Raw genomic sequence first — 20,346 nt, 5'->3', positions numbered from 1 at the left:
ATACACATTTTATACAATTAAATTTAATTCAATTTTTATTTCATATATTTTAAATTATTTTTTTTTATAAATTATAAATTTTATAAATGTCTGTCATTAATTAAATTAATATAACAATAATGATAATTTTAATTTTAAGCTTTTTATGACAAAAGAATTGTTAAATATTTTAATTGGGAAATGTGTTAATAAAGTTTTGTTTGATATAGTTTATAAGAGAAAAAAAAAGAAAATTATGATAAAGAAATCACTTTTAAATTATAATACATACAGATAAACGTTTTTAGAGCTCTTAAAGATAGTACTCTAAGTTTTTAATTCTTTAGTTTTTCTAACATATTTCTTTTCTTTTTTTCAGAACATATCCCTGCTTATAGTCCTTATATATTCCTGGCGTATTAATATCAACATACACAAGTCTAGTGCTCTAGAAGATGTTTACTATGGTAAGTTTGTATATATTTAATGATCATTATAGTTATAACATTAAATACTTTTTTGGTGTAAGAGATGTGTTTTTGAATATAATCAAAACTTTTATATTTTAAATCCCAAAACCCTTTATTCTTTTCTTAAAAATTTGAACTTCTTTTTGCAGTAAAATGAAACAAACCTTAAAAAAGACCAATATCTTTTCCACTTGACAAATTATTAGCATCATTTTGAATTATTTTTAATTTACACCAACATATTCTGGGTCTTTTATCTTCTTAGCCTAAAGGGTTTTTTTCTCCTCATATTTTTTTTTTTTTTTTTTGGCTTTATTTCAAATTTCAAACGCATACAGACAAGAGATAAAAATACTACAGGCAAACAGAAAAAGGCAAACTTTAAAACATATTTACTTATGACAAAACATATATTTGTATATTAAAAAACCTTGGTAAATATAATAAAGACAATTAAGTGTATATTAAGCTTCTTAAACTGAGCATAACAAATATTCCTATAAAAGTTTAAACAGAGACACATGTAAACTTTTTGTTATTAATATTACATTTAAAATGCTGCAGTATAAGTTTGAAAATTATTATTTCAAAATTAAATTTACCACAAATTGTTTTAAAATAATAATAAAAACTTTAAGACAAATAGAAACAAAAAAAAAAAACAAGTAAATACATTTGTGTATAATAAAATAAGTAAAAAAAAATGTGTGTTTGTATAGAATGTAAATATAATTGTTTACACACATACATACATATGTAGAGTTTAAAAATAAAAATTGGGGAAAAAATCTGAATTGAAAGTATGTAGTTTTGAAATTGCAAGTGTATGAGTAAAAAACTAAAAAAAAACATACCACAAGTGTTCATGCCAGACATGGAAAATTCAGCAATATTTCATACGAGTTCATATATTAGTCTATAGACTAGTCCATAGAATTTTCTATGGACTACTTCTTAGACCAGTCCATAGATTAGTCCATTAGTCCATAGACGAGTTCATAGATTAGTTCATAGAATAGTTTACTGACTAGTTCATAGACTGGTCCATAGATTAAATTAGTCAATAGATTAGTCCATATACTAGCTTACTGCTAGTCCATATCCAACTCAATGGATTAGTCAATGGGCTAGTCAATAGACCAGTGAATAGACTAGTACATAGACGAATCCATATACTAGTCAATAAAGTAGTTCATAGACTAGATAATAGATTAGTTTGTAGGCTAGTCAATAGACTAGATATCAGATTAGTCAATAGATTAGTTCATAGACTAATCAATAGACTTGTCAATAAACTAGTCCATTGACTAGTCAATAGGCTAATCCTATTGACTATTTCATAGACTATCCTATTGACTATTTCATAGACTAGTCCACAGTCTAGTTCATAGGCTTGTCCATAGTCTAGTTTATAGGCTAGTCCACAGACTAGTTTACAGAATAGTTCATAGACTAGTTCTTAGACTAGTTCATAAACTAGTTCATAGACTAGTCAATAGACTTGTCCATGGAGTAGTCATTAAACTAGTCCATAGGCTAGTCCATAGACTATTCGATAGACTAGTCCATAGACTAGTCCACAGTCTAGTCCATAGGCCCGTCCATAGTATAGTTTATAGTCTAGTTTATCGACTAGTAAATAGACTAGTTTATAGACTAGTCCATAGACTAGTTTATAGACTAGTTCATAGTCTAGTTCATAGACTAATTCATAAACTAGTTCATAGACTAGTCCCTAGAATAGTTTATAGACTAGTTCATGGGCTGGTTTATAGACTAGTCCATAGACTAGTCCGTAGACTAGTTCATAGAATAGTTCATAGACTAGTTCATAAACTAGTCCATAGACTAGTTTATAGACTAGTTCATAGACTAGTTTATAGACTAGTCCATAGACAAGTCCTCAGTGTAGTTCATAGGCTCGCCATAGTCTAGCTCATATACTAGTCCATAGACTAGTCCGTAGACTTCTTCATAGAATAGTTCATAGACTAGTTTATAGACTAGTCCATAGACTAGTTCATAGTGTAGTTCATAGACTAGTCAATAGACTAGTTCATAGACTAGTCCATAGACTAGTCAATAGACTTGTCAATAGACTTGTCAATAGACTTGTCAATAGCATAGTCCATAGACTTTTTAAATGAAAATTAGTACGATTTCGTAATTTCGATGTTCCATGCGTGTTTCATGTATGATGTTTATACTACACTTACACATACATACATAAACCCATACATGCATATATAGTTATAAACAAAAAACAGTTAACAACAACAGTGAGTATGAAAGGCGGAGGGGAAAGTAGTTGGCATACATTTACAGTTAACTGAAAGTTTTAACGACAAATATCACTTTTTGTTAAAAATTAAATGTATTCATTTAAATGAGAGCATATGTGTGTGTGTACGTTTGCCTTTTTTGCCCCTGCAAGTATGCTTTATACATATTCATAATAAAAATTGGCAAGTGAGATTTAAAACAACAAATACAACTTGTTTCTTTCTTTCTCTTTTTTATATTTTAAATTATATGGTCATATAAATTTATTTCGTTTTATATATATATTTTTTTTTGAGGCAAAGACAAATACTTATTTAAATTCAATGTGGTAACAATTTGAATAGAAAATTTATGAGAACAAGTGTATTTGCAATATAAAACACAAGTGCATATATGTTTAGCTGCAAGTTGTTATTGTATAAACCCTTAACATATTGTATGCATTTATTCGTTTTAGTTTTGCACATTTATAAATTCATTTGTTTCTTTGTTTCAAATACATACACACATACATATGAACATACATTCATGCTAACATGTCAAATACATACAAATTTCTAAGCAAAAGTCAAATTCATATCAATTTTAGTTAAAAATTTTGCAAAAGATTTTCAACTAACAGTGGCAAACAGAACAAACCCACACATTCTATAAAATTTGAAGCCAAAAATTTGAATTTAGTATTTGACTAAGTTTTTTCTACCACTGTTTTTATTCCAATAACCAAGCAACTCATTCTTGCAGCTTGTTTTGTTAAAAAATACAAGAAAAAAAAAAACAAAATTGCTTATATTTCTTTGTCTTTGACTCTATAATCCACAAATTTATTTAAAAACTACTAGCTTGCTGTATGCATGTCTAAACATGATCAAGACATGTGCATGTATTCCCTTGCCAAAACACAAAATCATCATCATCAACAACAACAGTTCAATTCCAATTTGAATTGAATGAATGTCGATTTCTCGTAGCTGACACAAACTTATGCAAATGTTGTGCATTTCTTTATTAAGGAAGGATGTGAGAGAAATTAAGAGAAAACATCAAAAGTGTAGTTTAAAGAAAGTTAAGAAACTTGTTTCCAAAGCAATTTAGTAATTGTCAGTAAAAGGAAGATTTTGTGTTAAAACTGAGTTTTTGTGTAAAAAGTGAGTTTTTGTGTAAAAAGTGAGTTTTTGTGTAAAAACTGAGTTTTTGTGTAAAAACTGAGTTTTTGTGTAAAAACAGAGTTTTTGTGTAAAAACAGAGTTTTTGTGTAAAAAAAATTTTTGTGTAAAAAAAAAAATTTTGTGTAAAAAAAAATGTTTGTGTAAAAAAAAGTTTTTGTATAAAAACAGAGTTTTTGTATAAAAACAGAGTTTTTGTATAAAAACAGAGTTTTTGTATAAAAACAGAGTTTTTGTATAAAAACAGAGTTTTTGTGTAAAATCTAAGTTTTTGTCTAAAAACTGAGTTTTTGTGTAAAAACTGAGTTTTTGTGTAAAAACTGAGTTTTTGTGTAAAAACAGAGTTTTTGTGTAAAACCTGAGTTTTTGGGTAAAATAGAGTTTTTGTGTAAAAACAGAGTTTTTGTGTAAAAACAGAGTTTTTGTGTAAAAACAGAGCTTTTCTGTAAAAACACAGTTTTTGTGTAAAATTTTTTTTTTTTTTTTTTTGTAAAAAAAGTTTTTGTATAAAAACAGAGTTTTTGTGTATAATCTAAGTTTTTGTGTTAAAACTGAGTTTTTGTGTAAGAACAGAGTTTTTGTGTAAAAACTGAGTTTTTGTGTAAAAACTGAGTTTTTGTGTAAAAACTGAGTTTTTGTGTAAAAACTGAGTTTTTGTGTAAAAACTGAGTTTTTGTGTAAAAACTGAGTTTTTGTGTAAAAACTGAGTTTTTGTGTAAAAACTGAGTTTTTGTGTAAAAACTGAGTTTTTGTGTAAAAACGTGAGTTTTCTCACAAACCATCGAGAGAAAGTTTGCAAGATGTTTCCAAAAATATGATAAAAGGTCACAGATAACCCTGTCCAATAGATTAAAATTTTTTCAAATGAAAAGCTAAATATATGAAAAAATCTGAGTTTACTGTGCAAAATTTAATAAACAATTCTGCTTACAGTTGTAGATTTACTATAAACAAGTTGATCTCTTCCTGCTTTTAAGCTCATTCTGTCTGGTATTACTTGTTTTCTTCACAACATCAACAACATATAAACAAAAACCTCAATATATGACCACAAAATTTCCAACATTCTCATGGTATTCCAGAACAAAAAAGTATTTTCTTTCTTTTGACTCACTGACATGTAACAACTCTATTAGATCTAGTGTCATGGTGATGTTTTAGTACTTTTTCTTTTAAAGTGCAAGATGTTGAGAACATTTTTTTTTTTGTCTCTATTTACTGATGTGATACTAATTGTGGTTGAAGTGTTCATTTTTCAATTTCTTAATACACAGAAGATAAACTAAATGTACATTAATTTTGGTTTAGAAAAGTTTTTGTTAAATAATTTTATTTTTCTTATTCTATTTGCAGGTGTACAAATTGCTTATTTTGCCATAATCGGCACACAAATGTCGATGATTGTTTTAAGTATCATGTTACTATTTGGTATAGTTAAGGTGAGTAATTTTTTTAGAAACTTTTAAGAATTTACTAATTGAATTATTAAATAGAATATAGTTTTCTTGAGCAAAAAGTATTGATTTTGGGAAAAAATCTAAAGAAACGAAATCTTTAAATTTCGACTTACTTTAACTCAAAGAAAATTTGTGCAGTAAAGTTTTATTTATATCCACAAAATAGCTTAATTTTTGGTTTATCTTTGTGGAGAATTTCAAAAGTTTAGGTGTAATATATCAAAAGTTATCTATAAAAAACTTTTTAAAACCTGGGTGCGTATGATTAATATTAATTAGGCAGTTTGTTTACAAAAATTAATACAACTTTTTAATTTTTCAAGATTTTTTTGTAAAGAAAATTGTAAAAACAGCTTAAATATTAGACAATGTAATAGCTTAAGTTGAAATTTTTAAATTGTAACTTTTAAGCGTCTCATGAAGGCTACAAAAGCAAAGTTTTGATATAAATATAAATTTTTTGAGTAAAAAAACTGATTTAAACTGCAGTTTTATTTTAAAAAAAATGTGTTTTTTTAAATCCTTTGAATAACATTGTTCTTATTGACAGTTTTCCAAGGAAATACCGCTGGTTTCAGCAGAAATTTGTCTGTTATATAAATTTTTTCAACAACAATTCCATAAGGAAACCACAAAAATTTTGGATATTTGTTTTATTTTCTTTATTTTGTTAACCAAGAAGTGTGTCTGCAGAGCATGAAACTGTCAAACAGACGAACGAATTGATGAGAAATATTATCGTGAACATGTGTTGACAGTGTCATAAAATGACACATAACATGAATGTTTTTTTTTACCACGAAAACAAACACAGAATAGAATAGTAATAGTTAATAGGGTACGCATAGAATAATTTGAGCTCAAAACCCCTATTGAACATTTAAGACACATTTGAGTTTCTTAAGTTTCTTAATTTACAAAATTGTGTTTTTTTTTTTTGGCTTACCCTAACTTTACTTGTATTTCAAATCTAGTATTTATCTTCCGCTACAATGTCGCTATAGTTACAGCAAAAAATTACACATATCGTCTTAACAACCAACTCAAGAAGCAACAGAAGAAGTTAAAAAACAACTGGAAATAAAGCAATATAAAGATGCTTGTTATTTAGAAAAATTGCTAAGAAAAAATTGTTTTATTATCAAAAAAAACTCAAACACTAACCAAAAAATATATAAATGTGTGTAATAAGAACACATGAAAACAACAACAACAAAAAACAACGATAACAGACAAATAAGATTTCCTTTACAAAAATTCAAGAAAAACAAAAAAAAAATATATATATATATAAAAAAATTGTTATTATTTTCTGCCAGCTATGATAAAGAGAAAAAAAAAACCAAACCAGGAAATGAAATTTTTGTTAAAAATTTATAACAAAAGAGGGGCAAAATGAGCAGCTAGTGAAATAGAAAAAAAAATATCTCATAAAATTTGATAAATTTCAAATAGAACTGGGAAACATGTAGACATTGAATTGTTATCAAAATTTCACTAGCAATAGTTCAATATAAAACAGTGGGACAAAAAAGAAATCTTTGTAAAAAAGGAAATTTTTTAAAACTGTAATGAGTTTCTGTGTAAAAACTAAATTTTTGTATAAAAACTGGAAAAATCGAAATTTTAAAAAGAGTTTTTGTTGTAAAAACTGAGTTTTTATGTAAAAACTGATAAACTGAACTAGAACTAAATCAGAAGTGAACTAGAATTAGAACTGAACTAGAACTCAACAAGAACTGAACTACAACTGAAGTAGAACTAGAACTGAAGTAGAACTAGTACTGAACTAGAACTGAACTAAAACTGAACTAAAACTGAACTAGAACTGAATTAGAACTGAACTAGAATTGAACTAGAACTGAAATAGAACTGAACTAGAACTGAACTAGAACTGAACTAGAACTGAACTAGAACTGAACTAGAACTGAACTAGAACTGAACTAGAACTGAACTAGAACTGAACTAGAACTGAACTAGAACTGAACTAGAACTGAACTAGAACTGAATTAGAACTGAATTAGAACTGAACTAGAACTGAACTAGAACTGAACTAGAACTGAACTAGAACTGAACTAGAACTGTACTAGAACTGAACTAGAACTGAACTAGAACTGAACTAGAACTGAACTAGAACTGAACTAGAACTGAACTAGAACTGAACTAGAACTGAACTAGAACTGAACTAGAACTGAACTAGAACTGAACTAGAACTGAACTAGAACTGAACTAGAACTGAACTAGAACTGAACTAGAACTGAACTAGAACTGAACTAGAACTGAACTAGAACTGAACTAGAACTGAACTAGAACTGAACTAGAACTGAACTAGAACTGAACTAGAACTAAACTAGAACTGAACTAGAACTGAACTAGAACTGAACTAGGACTGAACTAGAACTGAACTAGAAATGAACTAGAACTGAACTAGGACTGAACTAGACCTGAACTAAAACTGAACTAAAACTGAACTAGAACTGGAAAGGATTTTGGTATGCAATTATAGTTTTTGTGTAAAATTTGAGTTTTTGTGTAAAAACCGAGTTTTTGTGTAAAACCGAGTTTTTGTGTAAAAACCGAGTTTTTGTGTAAAAACCGAGTTTTTGTGTAAAAACCGAGTTCTTGTGTAAAAACCGAGTTCTTGTGTAAAAACCGAGGTTTGTGTAAAAAAAATAACTTTAGTATTAACACAAAAGTTTTTTTTATAATTACTTTCACATTATCATTTTTCATAAGATTCCATGGCGTATGATTATTATTTTATTTGCATATAAATTGCAAAATAATCATACGTTAAGGTAGGCCTGTTGTAAATTCTACACCACAGTGCTGCTTAAAATATACATATTAACTTTTCCTACAGTTTCATTCATTTATTTCGGTGTTCCATGTGTTTCTGTTGTTACATTTATGATGATCATTTAATGGCAACAAATGTCTTTTCGTTGCTGCTGCCTTCAAATAATGCTTATAGTACATTTCAAAGTGATTTATATGTCATTTTGTGCCGAAAAGCTTTCATATTTTTTTAAATTTTAAAGCATTTATTTAAATTATTTGGCTATTTTTTTAACGAACAAGCAAAACTTCCTCCTCTTGTTGTTTAGTCTAAAGTTTGCAGTAACAAAAGATAAAGTACATTTATTAAAGATTCTCTAGAAAAAAGAGAAAGACTTTGCCTATGACATGACATTTTGTCATTTTAAAATTGACAGCCTTACGTTTTTCACTAATGAAATTCGTTTTTTTTATCTTTTTCTTCTTCTTTTTGTTCCTCTGCCAATGACAATAAAAATAAGTCCACAATACTAAATATTTTGTTACCTAATACTTATTGTTGTTTGCTGTTTATGTCTGGACTTTTTCTGTTTTTTTCATCTTCTTATTGTTAAAACTTTTGTAAAACGTGTAGACAATATTGAATTACACACAAAAACCTTCAAATGTTTATATTAATTGTATTTTAAATGCTATTGTAACAGTAACAAAATAAACAGTAAATAATACTTATATTTAGGCAATAAAATTAATTTAATTAATTAAAATACATGATAGACAAGGTCATACTATAGACATATTTTTGTGGGGAAATTGAAAAGAATTGCTAATTATTTGTTGAAAGACAATATCAAGAAAAAAATACGGCAGATTTGCTGGGTGGATTTATTGCAATATCGTGGAATAGGCAGTTTATTAATAACAGAATTAGATTTGAATTAATATGAACTTGAACTAGAACTGAACTAGAATTGAACTAGAACTGAACTAGAACTGAACTAGAACTGAACTAGAACTGAACTAGAACTGAACTAGAACTGAACTAGAACTGAACTAGAACTGAACTAGAACTGAACTAGAACTGAACTAGAACTGAACTAGAACTGAACTAGAACTGAACTAGAACTGAACTAGAACTGAACTAGAACTGAACTAGAACTGAACTAGAACTGAACTAGAACTGAACTAGAACTGAACTAGAACTGAACTAGAATTGAACTAGAATTGAACTAGAACTGAACTAGAACTGATCTAGAACTGAACTAGAACTGAACTAGAACTGAACTAGAACTGAACTAGAATTGAACTAGAACTGAACTAGAACTGAACTAGAACTGAACTAGAACTGAACTAGAACTGAACTAGAACTGAACTAGAACTGAACTAGAAATAAACTAGAAATGAACCGGAAATGAACTAGAACTGAAATGAAACTGAAGAAGCAACCGAAAGTTTATGAAATTTTTTTTTTTAATTTTTGTTTATTTTTTTTGTGTTTTTAGGAAAACCCTGGTTTAATAGTTCCTTGGATTATTGGCTATATAACTTTTATGGCTTTGGAAGCAGTGGCTATGGTTTATTCTAATGTCTTGCGTGATCATGTTAATAAGGTAAATTAAAAGAACAAATTACTTTAAGCTAGAAATTAAGTGTGAACAACAACTCAATATTTAAATAATTGATGTAAAAATTTTGATTTAAACCATAAATTTAATCCTTAATTTAAATCTTATTTTAAAACTTATATTACAAAAAATGTAAATCTGCTTTCTGTTATTATTTATTTATCATAATTTTTTTTGTATTTATCTTTTTTTTATAAAAAGTATTTTATTTTATTCTTCTCACTAATTACTAACCATTTTATTTACATTTAATCTGTTTTAAACACACATTTTTTTTCGAAAATGACATTTTAATACGAATGAAATCCTTTTTTAAATGTTATATCTGTTACAGTTTTTCTAGCTTTTTTATTTATTTAACAAGAAGTGGTAAAAAATAATTAAGATAAATCAACATTGACTAAAAGTTTTAGGAACATTTGTGAAACTATGAAGTGTTAAAAGACTTAAGTGCTCTTTTTTAAATATTTTTTTATTTATTCTATAAGAACTTTTGTTCAAAGTCAAGAAGTCTATTTTGAAATTTCTGCTTGAAACTCTTTAAAAACTTTTCTTATATGTGATCTTAAAAAATATTGCCACTTATTTCCTTATTTACTTTATCTTACTTTCAATCATCTTAAGTGTTTCTAATTTCAAGGTAGAGAAATCTTTTAAATTTAATTTTACCTTTTTTTGCACTGTGGCAAGCAACCTTGATTTTTCTAGCCTGTGTTTTTTTTTTTTCATCTGCATAATTTTTGCATATAACTTACCTTAACATTGCAAAGTGGTATGTATCTCCTTTCTCTTCACTCTTTATATAATTTATAAAATTTCTAAAGTTTTGACCTTTTTTTTTCTACACTGACAGTTCGAGAGAAAGAAAAATAAAAAAATAAAGAGCAAACACAGCAGAAAGAAAATCAATTCTAACATCTGTCCTTTTTGGAAACTTTCTTTTCTTAGACTTAAATATTACAATGAGTGAAATGATAACAAAATGACAAAAAAACATTTGTATATAAAAATGATAGAATATAAAATATAGGGAACGTTTACAAAGTCTTGTATTGAAGAAATTAAATGGAGGACCAATTTGGTAAAATGATTAACCCCAGAATTTTAAAATTGTCATTACAACGCACTGAATTGATTAACGTTTAATTTACGAAACACCTGAACGTATGATTACTAATTAATTCAAACAACAACAATCATACGTATGAGTGTACCTGAAGTAAAACTTTGAAGTAGGACTGAACTAGAACTTGAACTAGAACTGAAGTTAAACTGAACTAGAACTGAACTAGAACTGAACTAGAACTGAACTAGAACTGAACTAGAACTGAACTAGAACTGAACTAGAACTGAACTAGAACTGAACTAGAACTGAACTAGAACTGAACTAGAACTGAACTAGAACTGAACTAGAATGAACTAGAACTGAACTAGAACTGAACTAGAACTGAACTAGAACTGAACTAGAACTGAACTAGAACTGAACTAGAACTGAACTAGAATGAACTAGAACGTGAACTAGAACTGAACTAGAACTGAACTAGAACTGAACTAGAACTGAACTAGAACTGAACTAGAACTGAACTAGAACTGAACTAGAACTGAAACTAAGAACTGAACTAGAACTGAACTAGAACTGTAACTAGAACTGAACTAGAACTGAACTAGAACTGAACTAGAACTGAACTAGAACTGAACTAGAACTGAACTAGAACTGAACTAGAACTGAACTAGAACTGAACTAGAACTGAACTAGAACTGAACTAGAACTGAACTAGAACTGAACTAGAACTGAACTAGAACTGAACTAGAACTGAACTAGAACTGAACTAGAACTGAACTAGAACTGAACTAGAACTGAACTAGAACTGAACTAGAACTGAACTAGAACTGAACTAGAACTGAACTAGAACTGAACTAGAACTGAACTAGAACTGAACTAGAACTGAACTAGAACTGAACTAGAACTGAACTAGAACTGAACTAGAACTGAACTAGAACGAACTAGAACTGAACTAGAACTGAACTAGAACTGAACTAGAACTGAACTAGAACTGAACTAGAACTGAACTAAAACTGAACTAGAAACTGAACTAGAACTGAACTAGAACTTAACTAGAACTTAACTAGAACTGAACTAGAACTGAACTAGAACTTAACTAGAACTTAACTAGAACTGAACTAGAACTGAACTAGAACTAGAATTAGAACTGAACTAGAACTGAACTAGAACTGAACTAGAACTGAACTAGAACTGAACTAGAACTGAACTAGAACTGAACTAGAACTGAACTAGAACTGAACTAGAACTGAACTAGAACTGAACTAGAACTGAACTAGAACTGAACTAGAACTGAACTAGAACTGAACTAGAACTGAACTAGAATTAGAACTGAACTAGAACTGAACTAGAACTGAACTAGAACTGAACTAGAACTGAACTAGAACTGAACTAGAACTGAACTAGAACTAGAACTGAACTATAACTGAACTAGAACTGAACTAAAACTGAAGTAGAACTGAACTAGAACTGGACTACAACTAAACTAGAACTGGACTAGAACTGAACTATTTTCAATTTAAATTTTTAGAAGTTAGCCTATTTTCCTTATTATCTAGCTAGTTATATAAATGAGGGAACTTTTTCTATACAAATATTATTGTATCTAATTAATTGTACCGCAATACGACCAAGCTGGGAAAGATATACATAAATATAGAAACAGAAATAATGAGCAGTTTTTATTTGTCGTATTTTGTTTTAATTGTATTACTTTTGTTCAGTTTAAAAGGGGAAAATGTGTTGGTTTTGTAACCTAGAAAATGTATAAAAATAAGGGCAATATATTAAATTTGTGGCAGAAATTTAAAACAGAAATTTATTTTAAATTCATGAAAACAAAGTAACTATAGTTTTTAAACTTGTTTGATATAAAAGTATTACGTATGGTATTTTAAACTTTATTTTTCATACTTCGTAAAGGGTATTTGATGAATTTCCTTGAGACCTCTCTATAAAATCTCACTAGCTCACTTTTCCTCTCTGGTATAGTAAAAACTAGTGTTAACTTAGTTTTCTTGTTTTGAATGTAAATATGTACAGTATGTGTATAATTTTCATTTCTATTTGACATAATAATGTCTCTAGGAATTCATGTAGAAATTTTGCATACCACAAATGCAAACATACTCTAAAATACATACACCTACCACTGCAACAAAAAAAAATATTAAAACAAATAAAAACTTTTAAACAACAATAATCACACATATACGTACATACACTACTATTTAAATATACAAAACTCACATAAAAAGTTTATAAACACTAACAACAAATAAAGCCAGCCAACAGCAAAAATACTTAGAACCTGCAACAGCAACGACAGCAAAAGTGTTCCCCTAAAAAAACCACAAAAAATGAAAAAAAAAAAAAAAAAAAAAAACAGAAAGTAAATCATCATCAACAGTAGCAGTAAGACACAATTCCTTCAATTGCAGCAATAAAATTGGCTCTACTGAAACACAGGCAGTCCTGTAATCTTTTCATTGCAACTACATTTTTAAAACAATTGTGGCAACGTTTTCTTGAATATTTCAAATTCCCTCCATAAAAAAGTTAGTTTAGTTTGGATTTCATTCTTCCATCTCTGATATTTAAAAACACATTGCTTAGGTCTTTGTTTTTCTCATTTATTTTCCTAAACAAACCCTAGCATTATTAAACTACTCCAAAATACCAAAAGTTTAGGTCAGTTTAAGTCTGGGGTCTGCTGATAGAGAAATAAATTGTTTTATCTTTCATATCTTTGTCCACCCTACACGCATGTCATGTAAATGATCTGCGAAACTTTTTAACAATAAGTTTTAACAGATTTATTGCACAATTTGAAATGTTTTTTTTATATTTTTTGCTGAATTATCTACAAGCGGTATGTAAATTATTCAGCAGAAAATAAAATTAGAACAGGAACTGAACTAGAACTGAACTATAACTGAACTAGAACTGAACTAGAACTGAACTAGAACTGAACTAGAACTGAACTAGAACTGAACTAGAACTGAACTAGAACTGAACTAGAACTGAACTAGAACAGAACTAGAACAGAACTAGAACAGAACTAGAACAGAACTAGAACTGAACTAGAACTGAACTAGAACTGAACTAGAATAGAACAGAACTAGAACTGAACTAGAATAGAACAGAACTAGAACAGAACTAGAACAGAACTAGAACAGAACTAGAACAGAACTAGAACAGAACTAGAACAGAACTAGAACAGAACTAGAACAGAACTAGAACAGAACTAGAACAGAACTAGAACAGAACTAGAACAGAACTAGAACAGAACTAGAACAGAACTAGAACAGAACAGAACTAGAACAGAACTAGAACAGAACTAGAACAGAACTAGAACAGAACTAGAACAGAACTAGAACAGAACTAGAACAGAACTAGAACAGAACTAGAACAGAACTAGAACAAAACTAGAACAAAACTAGAACAAAACTAGAACAAAACTAGTACAGAACTAGAACTGAACTAGAACTAAACTAGAACTAAACTAGAACAAAACTAGAACAAAACTGGAACAAAACTAGAACAAAACTAGTACAGAACTAGAACTGAACTAGAACTAAACTAGAACAAAACTAGAACAAAACTAGAACAAAACTAGAACAAAACTAGTACAGAACTAGAACTGAACTAGAACTAAACTAGAACTAAACTAGAACTGAACTAGAAGTTAACTAGAACTGAACTAGTACTAGAACTGAACTAGAGCTGAATTGGAACTGAAAAGGAACTGAATTAGAATTGAACTAGAACTGAACTAGAACTGAACTAGAACTGAACTAGAACTGAACTAGAACTGAACTAGAACTGAACTAGAACTGAACTAGAACTGAACTAGAACTGAACTAGAACTGAACTAGAACTGAACTAGAACTGAACTAGAACTGAACTAGAACTGAACTAGAACTGAACTAGAACTGAACTAGAACTGAACTAGAACTGAACTAGAACTGAACTAGAACTGAACTAGAACTGAACTTGAACTGAACTAGAACAGAACTAGAACTGAACTAGAACTGAACTAGAACTGAACTTGAACTGAACTAGAACAGAACTAGAACAGAACTAGAACTGAACTAGAATTGTACTAGAACTGAGCTAGAACTGAACTAGAGCTAAATTGGAACTGAATTGGAACTGAATTATAACTGAACTAGAACTGAACTAGAACTGAACTAGAACTGAACTAGAACTGTACTAGAACTGAACTAGAACTGAACTAGAACTGAACTAGAACTGAACTAGAACTAAACTTGAACTGAACTAGAACTGTACTAGAACTGAACTGGAACTTAACGAGATCTGAACTAGAACTGAACTAGAACTGAACTAGAATTGAACTAGAACTGAACTAGAACTGAACTAAAACTGAACTAAAACTAAACTAGAACTTAAACAAAAACCATAAGTATCTCAGTAAACAATAAATAAATAAACACCTTAACGTATTATTAATTTTTAAAACCTAAGTAAAACAATTATACGCCAGGATGCAATAATAATTGAAATAATTTGGTTTATAAGGATAACTCATTGCAATATATGAAGGAACTACTTACTAGTCAATGCCATAGGAGGGGCAAAAACATCCTTCTTACAACAATCAACTAACAGCTATACAAAACTATAAATAACTAACAACAAATAACAATTATAAAATACAGTAACTAATTCAATACTAAACACAAATTGTACAAGACCAAAAGAATACAATAAAATAATAAAGATTTACTTTAAAATTAATAAAAACAAGCGTTTTATTATTTTATTTTATACACAAAAATAGGATACTTTCAAACCCATCTCTTTAAAATAGTTAAATCTGCTGTAAACCTCTTCAAAAAACCAATAAATGGTATTAAAATCCTTAAAACAGCAGTTAAATTTTTTAAAATTCGATTTGAACTGCAAAAAGTCGTTACAAAAGCAGTAAATTAACAAATTTTGATCTGGCAATACCTCAAAAGAAATTTATATTTTTTTGATGTTGGCAATGCCATTTTTCGGCCTAAAATTAGCGCCATCTATTGGTGGACACTTTTGTGTTTTGTCGATCAAAAATCATGTCGCTCAATAGATGGCGCTGACCATAGGTCGTTCCAGGGTTGCCATCTCTCAGAAATCGTTTATAAAGTGGGATTATTTTAAAATGGAATATCTCGGAAACCAGTGGACTGATGGGGTTGAAACTATATACTATGGATAGAGGAATTATAGGACTTTTAGAAAAATTAATTTACCAGGGTTGCCAGGTTGCTTAAAGATATGTAAATTGTATGTTTGTTAAGGGTTAACAAGGCCAGTTTTTGAAGATAAATATCTCACGAACCCATAGATGTAGATGGATGGAACCAAAGCCTATGTTTAGAGGAAGAATTGAACTTTAAAATTTTATCAGACAGGGTTGCCAGGCTTCATAAATGCCTATATTATTAACGAATTTTGAAGAGCAAAAAGACATTGGAATATTTCCGGCAATAGTGGACCCATTAAAATTTATTTTTGTTCTACAGATGTAGCAGGATCAAAAGATTTAAAATAATTATTTTGGCATGGTTGCCAAGTTTTAATTATAAAAATGTAGCAATTAGATGGTGAAAAAGTTTCACGCCCCATAAGTCCGCAGAAACTGATCCGATTTTAATAGAACCAAAGTCCAAGATTAAAAAACAAAAAGAAGTTTTAATATTTGTTTTTCGAGGGTTGCCAACAGCAGTTAAAAGCTTTTAAATTCAAAAAGCACTAAAAGCTCTGATTTAAAATTAATTAATATTGATATTGTTCGAATCAAGTTTGAAAGACCCTATCCGGAAAATCGTTAGATGAATAGTAATGATAGTTACATCAAATGAAAGGCCACGTTTCTAACTACAAGATAGATGCACTAAATTTTCGAAAAAATATTCAATATTATTGAAAACAACTACGTTCTTTTACGACGATTTTTCACTCCGATCGCACTTTATAATAGAAGTAGAGAGTTATATGACAGCTTATATGAATCCACATATTCCATTTTATGAACGAGCCAAATTTTATTAAAAAATGCATAAAAACCATCGAAAAATTGAGCAAAATCTAAAACAGAGATGCAGACAAACTTGTTCATTTGTGGTATGGTTTGAGCAAACTTTGGAACCTTATAATTCAAGAACCAATTGATGTATTGCTAAGTAAGTTATATCAGATGAAAGGTTAGGAATTCAGCTATTAGATCGATACATTAATTTTGTCAAGAAGTAAATCAAAGTTGTCTACAATAGCATATCTAAGTTAACGCCCATTTTTACCCTAACAAGTGGGCGGGGCAGATTTTTCTTTTCACAGATTATTCCTCATTTCCTTCTTTATCCACACACTAAATTTCATTAAATTATCTTCAAGGACAACTGAGTAATTAAGCAAAATCCAAAAGTGTCTTTGGCACCAAAAAATTGAAAAATAAAAATGCCAATTTTTTTTGTAAAACACCAAGTCACCAGAACCTGGTAGTAGGTGGATTCCCGCAGAGCATTTTCTTTAAATTGATATATCTAGAAAACAACTTGAGATATTTAAGTGAATGTTTCACCATGTGATAGATTGGAAAATGGGCTACACGATGAGCAACCTTTGGCCCGTCAGACATTTGCCCAAACCGGCTAAAAAGTGGAATTTATAGTTAAAACGAGTATATCTCAGGTTGTAATAGACGCAGGCGGTTATATGACAGCTTATAGGAATCACAATATTCCATTTTATAAATGTGTCAATTATTATTAAAAAATTCTTAAAAACCATCGAAATATTGAATAAATTATAAAAACAATGTTTAGACACATTTGGCAGTTTTTGGTACTGTTCGACTAAAGTTTAGAACTTAATAACTAGAGAACCGTTTGGTGCATTGTAAAGAATGTTATATCGAATTAAAGCTAAGGATTTCATCTTTTAGATTCTTGAACTTTTTTGTTAAAAAAATATGTCCAGGTTGTCGAAAATAGCACGTATATGTTTACGCCTGTTTTGCATGTATATCTCACTTCATAATAGTTTTAATGAGTTGCGTGATAACTCATAGGAATCATAATATTTCATTTTATTAATACGTCAAATTTTATTAAAAAATTCTTAATATCCTTTGAAATATTGAACAAATTGTAAAAACAATGTGCAGACACATCTGACAATTTTTCGAATTGTTCATCCAAAGTTCAGAAACTTATAACTCGAGAAATGTTTGGACTATTGGAAAGAAAGTGACATCAAATGAAAGATTAAGATTTCAGCTATTTGATCGGAGAATTATTTTGTTCAATACTCAAGTCGAATTTGTCAAATATAGCAAATATATGTTTACGCCCATTTTTCAATCCGAATAGTGGGCGTGGCAATTTTCAAATTTAAAAAAAATGTTCACCATATTCTTCTCAATCCACATACTAAATTTCAGCACATTATCTTGAAAAACAACTCAGTTATTGAACAAAATCTAGAAGTATTTATGATCCAAACCTGTATTTGTTTGCCATGTTCGAGCAAAGTTTGAAAGTCTATATATCGAACATAGTGTGATGTGTAGTCAAAAAAGTTATATCAAATGAAAGGCCAGGTTTTCAAGTACAAGACAGAATAATTAATTTTGTAAAAAAATAATTCAATGTTGTCATAAATAACAATTATTTTTTACGCCCATTTATATCCTAACAGGTGGGCGTGGCAGATTTTTCTTTTCGCCGATGATTCCTCATTTCCTTCTTTATCTACATACCAAATTTCATTAAATTATCTTCAAGGACATCCGAGTTATGAAACCGATTCCAGAAGTGTCTTTGGCACCAAAAAAGTGAAAAATAAAAATGCCAATTTTTTTTGTAAAACACCAAGTCACCAGAACCTGGTAGTAGGTGGATTCCCGCAGAGCATTTTTTTTAACATGTTATATCTCAAAAACTACTTGAGATATTTAAGTGAATGTTTCACCATACAATAGGTTGGAATCTGGGCTACAAGCTGCTCAACCTTTGGCCCGCCTGGCATTTCAGCAAACCGGCTAAAAAATGTAATTTATACATAAAAGGGGTATATCTCGCTTGATAACGGACGTAGGAGGTTATATGGTAGCTTATAGGAATCACAATATTTCGTTTTATGAATCTGTCAAATGTTATTCGAAAAGTCTTAAAAACCATCTTAATATTGAAAAAAATCAAAAATCGATTTGAAGACACCTCTGACAGTTTTTGGTGTTGTTCGACTAAAGTTTAGAACTTTATAACTCGAGAACCGTTTGTTACAATGTAAAGAATGGTATATCAAAATAAAGGTGAAGATTTCAGCTTTTAGATTTTTAACTTTTTTGTCAAAAAATAAGTCGAGGTTGTCGAAAATAGCACGTATATGTTTACGCCTGTTTTGCATGTATATCTCACTTCATTATGGTCGTAATGAGTTGCGTGATAACTCATAGGAATCATCATATTTCATTTTATTAATATGCAAAATTTTATTAAAAAATTCTTAATATTCTTTGAACAATTGAAAAATCTGTAAATACAATGTGCAGACACATCTGATAGTTTTTGGTATTGTTTATCCAAAGTTCAGAAACTTATAACTCGAGGAGTGTTTGATCTATTGGGAAGAAAGTGATATCAAATGAAAGATTAAGATTTCAGCTATTTGATCGGAGAATTATTTTGTTCAATACTCAAGCCGAAGTTGTCAAATATAGCAAATATATGTTTACGCCCATTTTTCAATCCTACTAGTGGGCGTGGCAATTTTCAAATTTTTAAAAAAATGTTCATCATATTCTTCTTAATCCACGTACAAAATTTCAGCACATTATCTTGAAAAACAACTCAGTTATTAAACAAAATCTAAAAGTATTTATGATCCAAACCTGTATTTGCTTTGCCATGTTCGAGCAAAGTTTGAAAGTCTATATCTTGAACATAGTGTGATATATAGTCAACAAAGTTATATCAAATGAAAGGCCAGGTTTTCAACTACAAGATAGAATATTTAATTTTTTAAAAAAATAATTCAATGTTGTCATAAATAACAATTATTTTTTACGCCCATTTATATCCTAACAAGTGGGCGTGGCACATTTTTCTTTTTACAGATGATTGCTCATATCCTTCTTTATCCACACACCAAATTTCATTAAATTATCTTCACGGACATCCGAGTTATGAAACCGATTCCAGAAGTGTCTTTGGCACCAAAAAAGTGAAAAATAAAAATGCCAATTTTTTTTGTAAAACACCAAGTCACCAGAACCTGGTAGTAGGTGGATTCCCGCAGAGCATTTTCTTTAACATGTTGTATCTCAAAAACTACTTGAGATATTTAAGTGAATGTTTCACCATACAATAGGTTGGGCTACAAGATGTTCAACCTTTGGCCCGCCTGGCATTTATCCAAACCGGCTAAAAAGTGGAATTTATAGTTAAAACGAGTATATCTCAGGTTGTAATAGACGTAGGAGGTGATATGACAGCTTATAGGAATCGCAATATTCCA

General features: G+C 29.3%; 1 protein-coding gene across 3 annotated transcripts in view; it reads left to right on the top strand.

Annotated features, from left to right (window-relative positions):
* Nucleotides 1-20,346, top strand: part of LOC119605358 — a 98,371-nt gene that overhangs the window by 60,086 nt on the left and 17,939 nt on the right. For all 3 annotated transcript variants that reach the window (XM_037958404.1, XM_037958403.1, XM_037958405.1), the window contains 3 exons: nucleotides 359-446; nucleotides 5,252-5,337; nucleotides 9,636-9,743. In XM_037958404.1, coding sequence (XP_037814332.1) covers nucleotides 359-446; nucleotides 5,252-5,337; nucleotides 9,636-9,743 — 282 coding nt within the window. The remainder of the gene's footprint in view (nucleotides 1-358; nucleotides 447-5,251; nucleotides 5,338-9,635; nucleotides 9,744-20,346) is intronic.

Source organism: Lucilia sericata, unplaced genomic scaffold, assembly GCF_015586225.1.
Source record: "Lucilia sericata isolate MDLA Ls3-8-SP2 unplaced genomic scaffold, ASM1558622v1 Contig000478F_arrow, whole genome shotgun sequence".
Classification (NCBI taxonomy): domain Eukaryota; kingdom Metazoa; phylum Arthropoda; class Insecta; order Diptera; family Calliphoridae; genus Lucilia; species Lucilia sericata.
This window is presented reverse-complemented; position numbering and strand designations above follow the sequence as displayed.